The 15,603-nt window shown below is 47.0% G+C and overlaps 1 protein-coding gene across 9 annotated transcripts in view; it reads right to left on the bottom strand.

Annotated features, from left to right (window-relative positions):
- Positions 1–2,038: 2,038 nt before the first annotated feature.
- Positions 2,039–15,603, bottom strand: part of LOC115167864 (retinoic acid receptor gamma-A) — a 117,862-nt gene continuing 104,297 nt past the window's right edge. For 6 of the 9 annotated variants that reach the window (XM_029722563.1, XM_029722562.1, XM_029722567.1 and 3 more), the window contains 7 exons: positions 10,804–10,952; positions 10,271–10,421; positions 9,058–9,218; positions 6,197–6,373; positions 5,663–5,867; positions 5,177–5,335; positions 2,039–4,942 (listed from right to left, as the gene is read on the bottom strand). In XM_029722563.1, coding sequence (XP_029578423.1) covers positions 4,569–4,942; positions 5,177–5,335; positions 5,663–5,867; positions 6,197–6,373; positions 9,058–9,218; positions 10,271–10,421; positions 10,804–10,952 — 1,376 coding nt within the window. In that variant the 3' untranslated portion in view covers positions 2,039–4,568. Of the gene's footprint in view, positions 4,943–5,176; positions 5,336–5,662; positions 5,868–6,196; positions 6,374–9,057; positions 9,222–10,270; positions 10,422–10,803; positions 10,953–15,603 lie in introns of all 9 variants that reach the window. The other 3 variants (XM_029722568.1, XM_029722571.1, XM_029722569.1) reach the window with 2 other exon arrangements.

Below are 15,603 nucleotides of genomic sequence, written 5' to 3'. Positions count from 1 at the left end.
AGTCCCTCTTTATTGATCTGTATTTTTAACGATAGTTAATTATGGCAATCATATAGTTGATAGAACCCCCATCTCTGTTTATCACTCTTCACTCTAGTGTCTACGTCTATTAATAAAAACAACCATAGAGGCTATAATACACTGAGTGTACAAAACATTAAGAAGACCTTCCTAATATTGTGTTGCCCCACAGGGATGCTGGCCCATGGTGACTCCAATGCTTCCCACAGTTGTGTCAAGTTGGCTGGATGTCCTTTGGGTGGTGGACCATTCTTGAAACGCACAGGATACTGTTGAGCGTGAAAAACCCAGCAGCATTGCAGTTCTTGACACAAACCGGTGCTCCTGGAATCTACTGCCATAACCAATTCAAAGCCACTTAAATCTTGCCCATTCACCCTCTGAATGACACACATACACAATCATTGTCTCAATTGCCTCAAGGCTTAACAATCCTTCTTTAACCTGTTTCCTCCCCTTCATCTACACTGATTTGAAGTGGATTTAAAAAGTGACATCAATAAGGGATCATAGCTTTCACCTGGATTCACCTGGTCAGTCTATGTCATGGAAAGAGCAGGTGTTCCTAATGTTTTATACACTCAGTGTATACTGTAGCACTGTCCCAAGGACACGGAGTGGAAGTATGCATCTGCCTACAGTAGGAGGCAACATTAATGAATTGTAACACACTGGTAATACTAGTGCCTGCTCAGTTCTATCCTATATGCAGGGCTGGTGTACAGACACTGCTGCTGGCTGGCTGGTCTCTGTACCCAAAGTGCAAGAGCGCCCACTATTGGTAGTCATTGGGTTGACGACGTCATTGCAGTGCTCAGTTCTAATGAAATGGACTCAGTAGCAAGGCTCACGGCTGGTGAATGAACGGGGGCTATCAAAAAAACATTTGGTAATTTGGTTCTGACTTAGAATATGTGGACAACTACAAATACCTAGGTGTCTGGTTAGACTGTAAACTCACCTTCCAGACTCACATCAAACATCTCCAATCCAAAGTTAAATCTAGAATTGGCTTCCTATTTCGCAACAAAGCATCCTTCACTCATGCTGCCAAACATACCCTCGTAAAACTGACCATCCTACCGATCCTCGACTTCGGCGATGTCATTTACAAAATAGCCTCCAATACCCTACTCAATAAACTGGATGCAGTCTATCACAGTGCCATCCATTTTGTCACCAAAGCCCCATATACTACCCACCACTGCAACCTGTACGCTCTCGTTGGCTGGCCCTCGCTTCATACTCGTCGCCAATCCCACTGGCTCCAGGTCATCTACAAGACCCTGCTAGGTAAAGTTCCCCCTTATCTCAGCTCGCTGGTCACCATAGCAGCACCCACCTGTAGCACGCGCTCCAGCAGGTATATCTCTCTGGTCACCCCCAAAGCCAATTCCTCCTTCGGCCACCTCTCCTTCCAGTTCTCTACTGCCAATGACTGGAACGAACTACAAAAATCTCTAAAACTGGAAACACTTTTCTCCCTCACTAGCTTTTTAAGCACCTGTACATAGCCCATCTATAATTTAGCCCAAACAACTACCTCTTCCCCTACTGTATTTATTTATTTTGCTCCTTTGCACCCCATTATTTCTATTTCTACTTTGCACTTTCTTCCACTGCAAATCTACCATTCCAGTGTTTTACTTGCTATATTGTATTTACTTCGCCACCATGGCCTTTTTTGCCTTTACCTCCCTTATCTCACCTCATTTGCTCACTTTGTATATAGACTTATTTTTCTACTATATTATTGACTGTATGTTTGTTTTACTCCATGTGTTGTTGTATGTGTCAAACCGCTTGCTTTATCTTGGCCAGGTCGCAATTGTAAATGAGAACTTGCTCTCAACTTGCCTACCTGGTTAAATAAAGGTGAAATAAATAAATAAAAACATTTGAAGGGTTGTTTACGAAACATTCATATCAGTGTCATAACTGCATCCAAGAGTGTCATAACTGATAAGAAAAAATGTTACAACACATTTTAAGAGAATGAGACATTTCTCAAAGGAAATATGTTATTAATTTCACAAAAGTAATTTATTGTGCCGTACAGTTCATATGGCTTTTTCTTTGTATGACAGAGTTGGTATGAACAGAAGATTGGACAATACCACGGCCATGTTTTACAGAGAAGAACACCGGCATCAAAACAACATAATCGCAACGTTTGCATCATGAAGGCCTGGCAGGGCAGGCCGAGAGGAAATGAGGCCGTCAAACCTCGCCGCTCTGCTTCTCCACGACCCTGTGTGACGTCACAGCACCGTACAGAGAACATTCACCCAATGACAGAGGAGACATGTTAAAGCCTGTACACACACTCAAAAACCAACCAGGAGGGCCACATTCAGAGAGAACTGTACGGTAGGCCTCTTTCTCTACCGCTGGGAGGAGTCTGTTGTGTTCCTGTTCATATACTGTATCTTCGTAGCGAGACTGTTTACAAAACTCGATGTACACGTAGCCAGCTGCATTATGAACAGTTGGTTACATATCGACTGAGACATGTTGGCAACATAGAAGATTGAGAAGAAGAAATGACAGGAGGACACATGGGCCTGCCACTTCATTGAAGAAGACAGAGAGAGGGTATATCCTACAACATTACAAAAGACATGATGGTGTAATGGCTTTGGATGAGAAGGCAGGTGGTTTCTTGGATGCCAGCGGCACAGAGCACAGGTCAGGCAGGTCATTGACAAGGCTGCTGGCCAGGTCTGGTCTGAGACAGATGAGTGCTTTTCACACCAGTGAGCCGAGCCAAACTGAGCTGTACGGAGCTGGCCTGGCTATGCACCCACCATAGTTCCTGGAACTGTGCTGGAAAGGACAATGTGAAAATAGAATATCTATGCCAGCACTGGTTTGGTTTGGGTTGGCATGATAGTGTGAAAAGGGTAACAGGCTGGCTGGCATCCACGCCGTTTGTAGAACAGTCGTCTATCTTCTATGTACACAGAGCTAGGAGTTAACCGGTCAGAACCGACTGACTGAGTCAAAAATACACACACATAAATATTGCCTGTTTCTAGCGCACCCTACAGCGTGGCAGCCGCTAGGGTTTGGTCCTTAGTAACAAAAAAGCCCTGAGAAGTCTGTTTTCATGTCGTTGTCCATAACAGTTCCTGATTTGAACTTGCGTGTGTGTGTGTGTGTGTGTGTGTTGATCATGTGGCAGTGAGTGTTTGCTTGTGTACGTTGTTAAATAGTGCTTCGGTTTCACAGGCATTTGATGGATAGTTCTCTACATTTCCGTCGTGTTCGTCAATTGCATGACTGCTGAATAAGATGAGATTGCCATTGACTGTACTGTCAATATTGGGCAATAAAGATGTATTGTATAAAACAGGATATCAAAGTGCCACAGCCAAGTGCTACGGCCAACGGTCAATCTCTGTCTACCAAACAAAGCCAAAATGGCACATCTGTTATAGGGTCGAAGTTTAGTGTGTGTGTGTGTATCATTTTATATGTCAGTGTGTGTTGAGTTGCTAACTTTGGTACTGAGACACTATCCATTCGACAGCATAGTTTGTTGCGTTGAAAGGAAGCACATATATTAATGCTAGTCCCCTGATAAACAACACAAATCACAACTTTAGTCACTGTAACACAACATTACTGAGTTGATTATCATTGACATCTACGGCGAGCAAAACTGCCCAAAAAACCAGCGGCGAAGTTGGAAAGAAGATTCAGTTCGAGGTCTGCCAGTTCGGATTCTGATTCGTCTCTCTCTGGATATCCAATGGAAAACTCCTCAAAAAACAAAACCTCATCTAAAGAAATCATTTACAAAACCAGGATTACAAACAAACCAAATATAATGGTATATAGATATGTATGGACTAATTAATACATTGAAAGAGAAAGAAAAGTCAAGAAAAAAAATGAACAAATTGAACAATATTCAAAAGCAAATAACAGCAAAAAAAATCGATTAGCATATTCAGTTTGGTTTCATCCTGTATTTGTCTTTATGAGAAACGTGTTTTACTTTGCATCCGTTGGAAATAATCTATTGTTCAGTTCATGCTTTCTGTTTTGGCCATTCCTCTATGTAGATACAAACAAAAAGATAGTAAAAAATGAGACATTTTTTTTGTCAGAGTCCGTTTTTTTTGTTGTCATCACGCCATCTTCCCTCTTCTCTATATCAGGAGTCACGAGTCCAGTCGGTTGCATCATGTCATCTCTCCATCCCTCTTTTATAATAGTATCTCTGCAAGTCTCTCTGCGTGTCTGCATGTTACTTATCAGGAACCTGTGAGTCAGAGAACCTGAGTTGTAGTGTCTGTACAGTTAGGTGTAAGTCTCTGCTGTCCTGTCATGTCCTGCTTGGAGAGACTGATGTGCAGTAGGGAGATAGAGAGGATACAGAGGAAAGCGAGGGAGGGCCAGCATAGGAAGGGGTAGGGTGGGTGTATGTGTGTCTGTGTGTGTGTGTGTGTGTGCGCGCGCACACGCGTGTGTATGATTACGTCAGTTAGTGTGTGTATTTGAGTGTACAGACTGTATTTGTGTGTGATCGCCTCTCCTCCTCACTGCGCCCTCCCGGCATGGCTCTTCCTATCCCCATCGCTGCTACTCTCCAGAGCCCAGGATTCCCCCTCACTGTCCGAGCCCCTGTCCTCTTCCTCCCCATCATCATAATCATCCTCATCTTCCTCCTCTGGGGAGGGCTCACTGCCGTTCTCTGTCCCCCAGCTGTCCTCCTCGTCCTCGGCCTCAGTCTTCATGGTGGTGGGGGGCTTGGTGGAGGCTGGTGGAGCGGCAGGAGGGGCAGGCGGTGGGGAGCTCTCTCCACTGCTCTCTGTCTGGTCCTCGAAGGCCTCTGGGTTCTCTAACATCTCTCTGATCAGAGGAGGCATGGGGCCTGGGATCTCCATCTTCAGAGTGATGGCCCTCTCGGCACCTGTTCACACACCACAGGAAAAAAAACATTCCCGTTAACAAGTCTGGAAAGTGATGTCTTAGCGTTTGCTGATAGTCCTAGATGTTCCAGACGTTATGGAAGTAATCCTGACGTCCAAGTGCTATCTCAAATGTTCTGCATCCACCATAATCGATATGTATTATTCGGACTGTGCGTGTTAGCTGCTGGTCTAGTGTATTGTAGTGTACTGTTCTGCACTATAACAGTACTGACCCTTGGTGCTGATGCCTCTGAGGTCAGTGATCTTCATCAGCATGCGGGGGAACATGTGGGGTTTGTTGGGGCGTCTGCGACGGGCGTAGATCTTCAGGGCCTCCAGCAGGGGCTCCTGCAGCTTGTCCACCTTCTGGGGCTCCTCTAGGTCCATACGGTCTGAGGGACGGACGGAGGAGAGGACCGAGTTAGATACACAACACATGACAAACTGGACACATAACAGCCATCAGACTAGGATAGGAACGATGTAATTGATGATTTTTAGGTCATTACAATTGTATCATGTCATTGGTAACAACTACAAGTAAATAAAGTGTCAAGTGTAGCGCAACCAAACTAGTTCATCCCCACATTTCTACTGGTATTGTAACTGATTGAGGATTTTATCGCGGACTAACACCTCAGACATTTTGGCCTGTATTAGTTCTTAAAGTTGTATTTGGCTAGCAGTAAAATAGTATTAATCCCCACAGGGTGCAGTACCTCCAGAGATGAGGGAGATGGCGCTGAGGAGGCCAGTCTCTGTGTCATCCATCTCCAGAGGCAGCAGCTGGCCAGCGAAGGCAAACACCAGGTCTGTGAGCGGGCCGAAGCCTGCGTTGTGCATCTGGGTCCGGTTCAGGGTCAGCCCGTCTGAGAAAGTCATGGTGTCCTGCTCTGGGGTGTAGCGCGTGCAGATCCTCAACATCTAGGGGTGAAAGAGGGAGGGGGAAAGATGGAAAGACCGAGAAAGAGAGGGGGAAGGATATAGATAAATAAAAATACAACAGGAAGGCTAAACCATATAGTAGGCTATGTTCTTTATCGATTGTCCATTAAACAACAATCTAATCTGTCGTCATCTGTTCACCTTTCCCTCTCTCTACAGCACGACCCTACACGACACTGCAACACCGCCACTATCCACTGAGAGGCAGTATCCCCTCATCATTACATTGCCACGTCTCTGAGTCCCAGAGAATACAACAGGGTCCGTTGACGGAGCGGATGATGGGATAGAAAGAACCAGGTAAGTACCAGGATGTCCAGGCAGGCTGACTTGAGGAGGGTGATCTGGTCAGCGATGGTGAGGGTGGTGAAGCCGGGGAGGCGCTTGGCGAACTCCACGATCTTGATGATGCACTTGGTGGAGAGCTCACTGAACTTATCCCACAGCCCCAGGTCCAGCTGCACGCGCTGCTCTGCACTGGAGTTCTGGAGGACGGGAGAGACAGAAAGAGAGAGAGATAGTGAGCGTGGGGATAGCAGGGACACAGACAGGGTTCTTATTAGACATTGATCAGGTAGAAGAGTTATTGGTTATTATTTATATATTTTGACCTTTATTTAACTAGGCAAGTCAGTTAAGAACGAATTCTTATTTTACAATGACGGCCTACCGCGGCCAAACCCTCCCCTAACCCGAACGATGCTGGGCCAAATGTGTGCCGCCCTATGGGACTCCCGATCACGGCTGGTTGTGATACAGCCCGGGATCGAACCAGGGTCTGTAGTGATGCCTCTAGCACTGAGATGCAGTGCCGTAGACCGCTGCGCCACTCAGGAGCCCTTATAAACTAGGTAGTTCGAGCCCTGAATGCTGATTGGCCGAAAATCGTATAGCATGGTTATGACAAAACGTATTTTTACCGCTCAAGTTTATAATAGCAATAAGGCACCTTGAGGGTTTGTGGTATATTGCCACTATACCACGGCTAAGGGCTGTCTCCATAAGAACAGCCCTTAGCCGTGGTATATTGGCCATATACCACACCCCCTCAGGCCTTATTGCTAAATATTATTCAGGTAGAATAATAACACCACTGACTGAACATCAACCAACTAGGTAGAATGTTCTCACAGTCTTACAGTGCACCAACCAATCACGTACCGAGCTCTCAAACATCAGTACAGAGACAAAGTGGAGTCGGAGTTCAACGGCTCAGACACGAGACGTATGTGGCAGGGTCTACAGACAATCACGGACTACAAAGGGAAAAACCAGCCACGTCGCGGACACCGGCGTCTTGCTTCCTGACAAGCTTAACACCTTCGCCCGCTTTGAGGATAACACAGTGCCACCGACGCGGCCCGCTCTCAAGGACTGTGGGCTCTTGTTCTCCGTGGCCGATGTGAGTAAGACATTTAAGCGTGTTAACCCTCGCAAGGCTGCCGGCCCAGACGGCATCCCTAGCCGTGTCCTCAGAGCATACGCAGACCAGCTGGCTGGAGTGGTTATGGACATATTCAATCTCTCCCTTTCCCAGTCTGTTGTCCCCACATGCTTCAAGATGTCCACCATTGTTACTGTACCCAAGAAAGCAAAAGTAACTGAACTAAATGACTATCGACTCATAACATTCACTTCTGTCATCATGAAGTGCTTTGAGAGGATATTTAAGGACCAAATCACCTCCACCTGTCACCCACTTAAATTTGCTTACTGCCCCAATAGGTCCACAGACCATGCAATCGCCATCACACTGCACACTGCCCTAACCCATCTGGACAAGAGGAATACCTATGTAAGAATGCTGTTCATTGACGGGCCGCCCCCAGGTGGTGAAGGTAGGAAACAACACCTCCACTTCGCTGATCCTCAACACAGGGACTCCACAAGGGTGCGTTCTCAGCCCTCTCCTGTACTCCCTGTTCACCCATGACTGCGAGGTCACGCACAACTCCAACTCAATCATCAAGTTTGCAGACGACACAACAGTAGTAGGCCTGATTACCAACAATGGACAAGACAGCCTGCAGGGAGGAGGTGAGGACCCTGGTGGAGTGGTGCCAGGAAAATAACCTCTCACTCAACGTCAACAAAACTAAGGTGCTGATCGTGGACTTCAGGAGACAGCAGATGGAGCACGCCCCTATCCACATCGACGGGATCACAGTGGAGAAGGTGGAAAGTTTCAAGTTCCTCGGCGTACACATCACTGACAATCTGAAATGGTCCACCCACACAGACAGCATGGTGAAGAAGGTGCAACAGCAAGTCTTCAACCTCAGGAGGCTGAAGAAATTTGGCTTGTCACCGAAAACACTCACCAACTTTTACGGATGCACCATTGAGAGCATCCTGTCAGGCTGTATCACCGCCTGGTATGGCAACTGCACCGCCCGCAACCGCACAGCTCTCCAGAGAGTGGTGCGGTCTGCCCAACGTATCACCGGGGGCACACTGCATGCTCTCCAGGACTCTTACAGCACCCGATGTCACAGGAAGGCCAAAAAGATCATCAAGGACATCAACCACCCGAGCCATGACCTGTTCACCCCGCTATCATCCAGAAGGCAAGGTCAGTACAGGTGCAAAGCTGGGACCGAGAGACTGAAAAACAGCTTCTATCTCAAGGCCATCAGACTGTTAAATAGCCATCACTAGCCTGCTACCACCCAGTTACTCAACCCTGCACCTTAGAGGCTGCTGCTCTATATACATAGACATGGAATCACTGGCCACTTTAATAATGGAACACTAGTCACTTTAATAATGTTTACATACTGCTTTACTCATCTCATATGTATATACTATATTCTACTGTATTTTAGTCAATGCCACTCCCGACATTGCTTGCCCTAATATTTATATATTTCTTAATTCCATTCTTTTACTTTTAGATTTGTGTGTATTGTTGTGTGTTGTTGGATATTACTGCACTGTTGGAGCCAGGAACACAAGCATTTCGCTACACCCACAATAACATCTGCTAAATATGTGTATGTGACCATTGACATTTGATTTGATTTGGAGAAATGTGATTTACCCTAAACTGACCTTTTGAGTTGGGAAAGTGTGCATGTTCACAGTGGATTAGTGTCTTTACATGGGATGTGAACCAGTATGTTCTAACAGGGAAAAAAAGGACAAAAATCCAAATGTGTGAGCCTCTTACGGTGTGGTATTTGCCCAGCTGCAGCAGTGAGGGGAAGGTGTCTTGGTGGGCCTTGCTGACTTTGTTAACCAGCTCCTCCAGTTCTCCACTCAGCTCATAACTCTCCGGCGGCACCAACTCCTCCTTCACGTCCTTCTTCTTCTTGTTCCTGTCGTTACGCACTGCTAGGGAGGAGAAGAGGAGGAGGAGGATTAAGAGGAGGATGAGGTGGAGGAGGAGGAGAGGAAGAGCAGAAGGAGGAACATAACAACACGCGAGTGACAATTTCTGTTGGCTTCCCACCGCAACTCGGTGATGTTATGAACCAGTTTGTAAGCCAAATTTTACAATCCAGCTCATAACAGCACTTAAACAAAGTGATGACACTATCTCTCCATTCACTGTTATCTCCCTCCCTCTTCCTCCCTCTCTCTCCCTCCTCCCATTCTTTCCTTCCTCTCAGGATATCCAGAAATAGCCGGGGGACAATGTGATCCACGTCCTAACACACATCCCACACATACAATACACCCACATAAGTGTCCCATGGGCAAACCTTCCTACCACTCACCTCACCTCGCACACACTCTCTCACAGACACACACAGTCACATTGAGTAAATTGCGCTCTTTGTGACCAAGAATTTGCTATCACTCTCGTTTTTTGTATTTGTCATAACAGAATGATCAGTTGGAGCCAAGTCAAAAAGGCTATTTTTACAGAGAGCGACTATACTGAAGTGAAAGTGTGAATGAAAGGTGAGGGGTTTTGGTAGGGCAAGGGTGTGTTGAGAGTGAGATGACTGGTGAAACACCTAGTCTGTGTCTCTAAGGGCACCCTGTAACCTAGAAAGTGCACTACTTTGCACCGGACAAAAGCAGTGCACTATATAGGGAATAGGGTGTCATTTGGGACGCGGGTCGCAGGAAGAGTCATTTAGTAACATGATTAGTCATAAGGGTGGTACTGTGCCCAGTCTTTCCAAATCACTACCCTGCTGCTTCTTCGTTTCACTTCCTACTTCCTCCTGGGTGAATCATTTTAGATCAAACTATACCATGCGACTATCTAAAAGCATATTGAGTGCTTTGTTTATATACTCTGAGTGTGTGTGTGTGTGTGTGCACTTCCATGTGTGTATTTGTGCATGAGTGTGTGTGCCTGCGTTCCTGCTTCCGTATCACAGGGCCTGGATGTCCTAGGTCAGTAGCCCCCATCCCCCAGCCTCTCTTACGTCTCTCACCTTCCTTGGACATGCCGACCTCGAAGCACTTCTGCAGTCGGCAGTACTGGCAGCGGTTCCTGGTGACCTTGTTGATCTGGCAGTTCTTGTCTCGGTGACAGGTGTACACCATGTTCTTCTGGATACTGCGCCGGAAGAAACCCTGGAGACGAGAGAAGAGAGGGAAAGGAGAAGATGAAACGCGCTCCGATGGAGGAGGTGACATTGTAACGGCCACGTTATCTTTCAACCTTTCATGTCTGTTCATCTATCAGATCCCGGGATTCCCAACTGAAACATTTTAGTACGTTTTGTACTGTTATGATTTCCTCATCCAGGCTTTGATCTATTACATTCTCATGGCGGTGTCTCGACATCTTGTGTTCAATACTTTCACCTGCTCTATCCTACAGCGTTAGCTACGTCATACCGTTGGACATTAGAAACTAGACCATTTGCATGCTGCCTGCCAGTGTTAAGTTTGAGTGCTGTCAGTGTGTGTGATGATGCTGATGATCATGAAGCTAAAGCAGGGGCCTCCTCACCTTGCAGCCCTCACAGGAGCTGACCCCGTAGTGATAGCCGGAGGACTTGTCCTGGCACACGAAGCAGGGCTTGTAGATGCGTGGCGGGGGAGGTGGAGAGGGAGAGCTGGGAACCATCTCCTCTGAGCTGGTGCTCTGGGTCTCCACCGCTGCAGAATATAAGAGAGGTGGAGGAGTTGTTTCATTTTGTTACATTTTTGCTTGCAGTCGAATACTGCTGTTAGCGAGCCATTATCGCACAGTTTCACTCAGTCATGCTTAGGTTAGACTACACCAAATAAAGACAGGGAGATGTTGGCTGACTATTGGTAGTGAGAAGATAGACACAGTCAGAATGGAATGGAAGACATGACTTTTGTCCCCAGTGCACCCTACCATCATTCAACCTAAGGGGGCAGCACTGAGCCCTCAGGTCACAGATCAGAGTTAAGTGTCTAGAGTTGGAAGGGGTTGTAATTGACAGAGGTAAAGAAAACAAACAATTTTACAACAGGCAGATAAGTGAGGATAAGTGGAGGTGTGATTGATTGGATTGACAGATCTCTGATAGGGCCTGGCGGCTGAATGGGCGGGGCTGTGGATCCCTCGTTCCACAGTGACTGACTCACTGAGACTGGCATCCACTTGCCTCAGGAGAAATCTGCCACACACCCCACAAGGTAGCTAAGGTATAGGAAGACGAGAGACCAAAATGTCCATGCACAACTGGTATCAGCTTCGGTCTGCCCCTCCCATTGCTGCAGACTGCAGACTCATGCCCAGTCCCACACGCTGACTGCCATATCCACTGACGTCACAGTTGTACCTTGAGTCACATGCTCCTATGCTAAATTAAACATAATTATGTTCGAAATAAGCTCCTTTGGGCAGTGAGCTACACCACGTCTGGATTCCATACTTCCCAAGAGAGACACACGCACGCACGCACGCACGCACACGGACACGCTAACACACATGACGACACCGCCACACACACACACACACACACACACACTGACAAACACACAGACACTGCACACTCTCAGTAACAGGCACACACATGTTGACCCCAACACCACTTCTTTCAACATTCACCCCCGGTCACCCCTCACACGTCAACACCCCAACTTCTCCAGCTCCAGCCTCCAAACTCCACCACCCCCTGACAAACAAACCCTATATTCCTCTTGTTTCCTGGCCCTAAATTCCTCAGCTTGGCCCTGTCAGGGTTTAATAGAGGCCCAGACTTATAAGCTGGTCTATAAAGATAGTCTGATGGCTGGGCTGGAGGCCCCATCCCTGCTGGCCAGGCCTTTATTAGGATCCAGTCACCTTGGGCAAGCTATTCACACCAGCAGCTGTAGACCAAGGCCCGTGAAAAAAAGCAGCGCCAATCATAAAATAAAAACAGGGAGGCTCTAGAATTCTAACTTTTACTGCCCCCCGCCTTCCCCTAGCACCTTCAATGGAAACCACAGGGCTAGCTTAAACTTAACCTCCAGTCCCCCTTTCCTCCTCTACTCCTCTCCCCCTTTCCCTCATACCCTGGGCTCAGGCCAAACCACCAGCTTGTCTTTTTACGAGAGTGGGGACTTCAAAAAGAAGAAGAAAAGGGGTATAAAAGGAGGACTTTGATTTTTTTTAAACCCCGGAGAAAGCCAGGGGACAGAAAAGGGAGGGGGTGGGAGGAGGACACAGTTGTTGCCGCTCAGGGCTAGCCTTGTTCGATACCAAGATGACCATTACTGCTACGGCTGTTACTACTGCTACTGCTGCTGCCACTGTAACTCTGCTACTGTTACTACTGCTACTGCTGCTGCCACTGTAACTCTGCTACTGTTACTACTGCTACTGCTGCTGTAACTCTGCTACTGTTACTACTGCTGCTGCCACTGTAACTCTGCTACTGTTACTACTGCTACTGCTGCTGCCACTGTAACTCTGCTACTGTTACTACTGCTACTGCTGCTGCCACTGTAACTCTGCTACTGTTACTACTGCTACTGCTGCTGCCACTGTAACTCTGCTACTGTTACTACTGCTACTGCTGCTGCCACTGTAACTCTGCTACTGTTACTACTGCTGCTGCCACTGTAACTCTGCTACTGTTACTACTGCTGCTGCCACTGTAACTCTGCTACTGTTACTACTGCTGCTGCCACTGTAACTCTGCTACTGTTACTACTGCTGCTGCTACTGTAACTCTGCTACTGTTACTACTGCTACTGTTACTACTGCTGCTGCTACTGTAACTCTGCTACTGTTACTACTGCTACTGCCACTGTGACTCTGCTACTGTTACTACTGCTGCTGCCACTGTAACTCTGCTACTGTTTACTACTTGCTGCTGCTACTGTAACTCTGCTACTGTTACTGCTGCCACTGTAACTCTGCTACTGTTACTACTGCTACTGCCACTGTAACTCTGCTACTGTTACTAACTGCTGCTGCCACTGTAACTCTGCTACTGTTACTACTGCTGCTGCCACTGTAACTCTGCTACTGTTACTACTGCTGCTGCTACTGTACCCCTGCTACTGTTACTACTGCTACTGTTACTACTGTTGCTGCTACTGTAACTCTGCTACTGTTACTACTGCTACTGCCACTGTGACTCTGCTACTGTTACTACTGCTGCTGCCACTGTAACTCTGCTACTGTTACTACTGCTGCTGCTACTGTAACTCTGCTACTGTTACTACTGCTACTGCTGCTGCCACTGTAACTCTGCTACTGTTACTACTGCTGCTGCCACTGTAACTCTGCTACTGCTGCTGCCACTGTAACTCTTCTACTGTTACTACTGCTACTGCCACTGTAACTCTGCTGCTGTTACTACTGCTACTGCCACTGTAACTCTGCTGCTGTTACTACTGCTGCTGCTACTGTCACTGTAACTCTGTTACTGTTACTACTGCTGCTGCCACTGTAACTCTGCTACTGTTACTACTGCTACTGCTGCTGCCACTGTAACTCTGCTACTGTTACTACTGCTGCTGCTACTGTAACTCTGCTACTGTTACTACTGCTACTGCTGCTGCCACTGTAACTCTGCTACTGTTACTACTGCTACTGCTGCTGCCACTGTAACTCTGCTACTGTTACTACTGCTACTGCTGCTGCCACTGTAACTCTGCTACTGTTACTACTGCTGCTGCCACTGTAACTCTGCTACTGTTACTACTGCTACTGCTACTGTAACTCTGCTACTGTTACTACTGCTACTGCTGCTGCCACTGTAACTATGCTACTGTTTCTACTGCTACTGCTACTGCCACTGTAACTCTGCTACTGTTACTACTGCTACTGCTGCTGCCACTGTAACTCTGCTACTGTTCTACTGGCTACTGCTGCTGCCACTGTAACCTGCTACTGTTATACTGCTACTGTTACTACTGCTACGCTGCTGCCACTGTAACTCTGCTCCATGTTACTACTGCTGCTGCCACGGTAACTCTGCTACTGTTACTACGCTACTGCTGCGGCCACTGTAACTCTGCTACTGTTACTACTATGCTACTGCTACTGCCACTGTAACTCTGCTACTGTTACTACTGCTACTGCTGCTTGCCACTGTAACTCTGCTACGGTTACTACTGCTACTGCTGCTGCCACTGTAACTCTGCTACTGTTACTACGCTACTGTTAATACTGCTACTGCTGCTGCCACGTAACTCTGCTACTGTTACTACTGCTACTGCTGCTGCCACTGTAACTCTGCTACTGTACTATGCTACTGCCACTGTCACTCTGCTACTGTTACTACCTGCTACTGCTGCTGCCACTGTAACTCTGCTACTGTTACTACTGCTACTGCTGCTGCCACTGTAACTCTGCTACTGTTACTACTGCTACTGCCACTGTAACTCTGTTACTGTTACTAACTGCTAATGTAACTCTGCTACTGTATACTACTGCTACTGTTACTACTGCTACTGCCACTGTAACTCTGCTACTGTTACTACTGCTACTGCCACTGTAACTCTGCTACTGTTACTACTGCTACTGCTACTGTAAACTCTGCTACCTGTTACTACTGCTACAGCTACTGTAACTCTGCTACTGTACTACTGCTCCTGCTGCTGCCACTGTAACTCTGCTACTGTTACTACTGCTACTGCTACTGCCACTGTAACTCTGCTATTGTTACTACTGCTACTGCTACTGCCACTGTAACTCTGCTACTGTTACTACTGCTGCTGCTACTGTAACTCTGCTATACTGTTACTACTGCTACTGCTACTGCCACTGTAACTCTGCTACTGTTACTACTGCTACTCTGCCACTGTAACTCTGCTACTGTTACTACTGCTACTGCTACTGTAACTCTGCTACTGTTACTACTGCTACTGCTACTGTAACTCTGCTACTGTTACTACTGCTCCTGCTGCTGCCACTGTAACTCTGCTACTGTTACTACTGCTACTGCTACTGCCACTGTAACTCTGCTATTGTTACTACTGCTACTGCCACTGTAACTCTGCTACTGTTACTACTGCTACTGTCACTGTAACTCTGCTACTGTTACTACTGCTACTGCTGCTGCTACTGCCACTGTAACTCTGCTACTGTTACTATTGCTACTGCTGCTGCTACTGTAACTCTGCTACTTTTACTACTGCTGCTGCCACTGTAACTCTGCTACTGTTACTACTGCTACTGCTACTGTAACTCTGCTACTGTTACTACTGCAATTCCACTGTAACTCTGCTACTGTTACTACTGCTACTGTAACTCTGCTACTGTTACTACTGCTACTGTTACTACTGCTACTGTTACTACTGCTACTGTTACTACTGCTACTGCTGCTGCCACTGTAAC

The sequence above is a fragment of the Salmo trutta genome, chromosome 30, assembly GCF_901001165.1.
Source record: "Salmo trutta chromosome 30, fSalTru1.1, whole genome shotgun sequence".
Taxonomy (NCBI): domain Eukaryota; kingdom Metazoa; phylum Chordata; class Actinopteri; order Salmoniformes; family Salmonidae; genus Salmo; species Salmo trutta.
The sequence above is the reverse complement of the archived record's forward strand: the minus strand, read 5'-3'. Positions and strand labels throughout refer to the sequence as shown.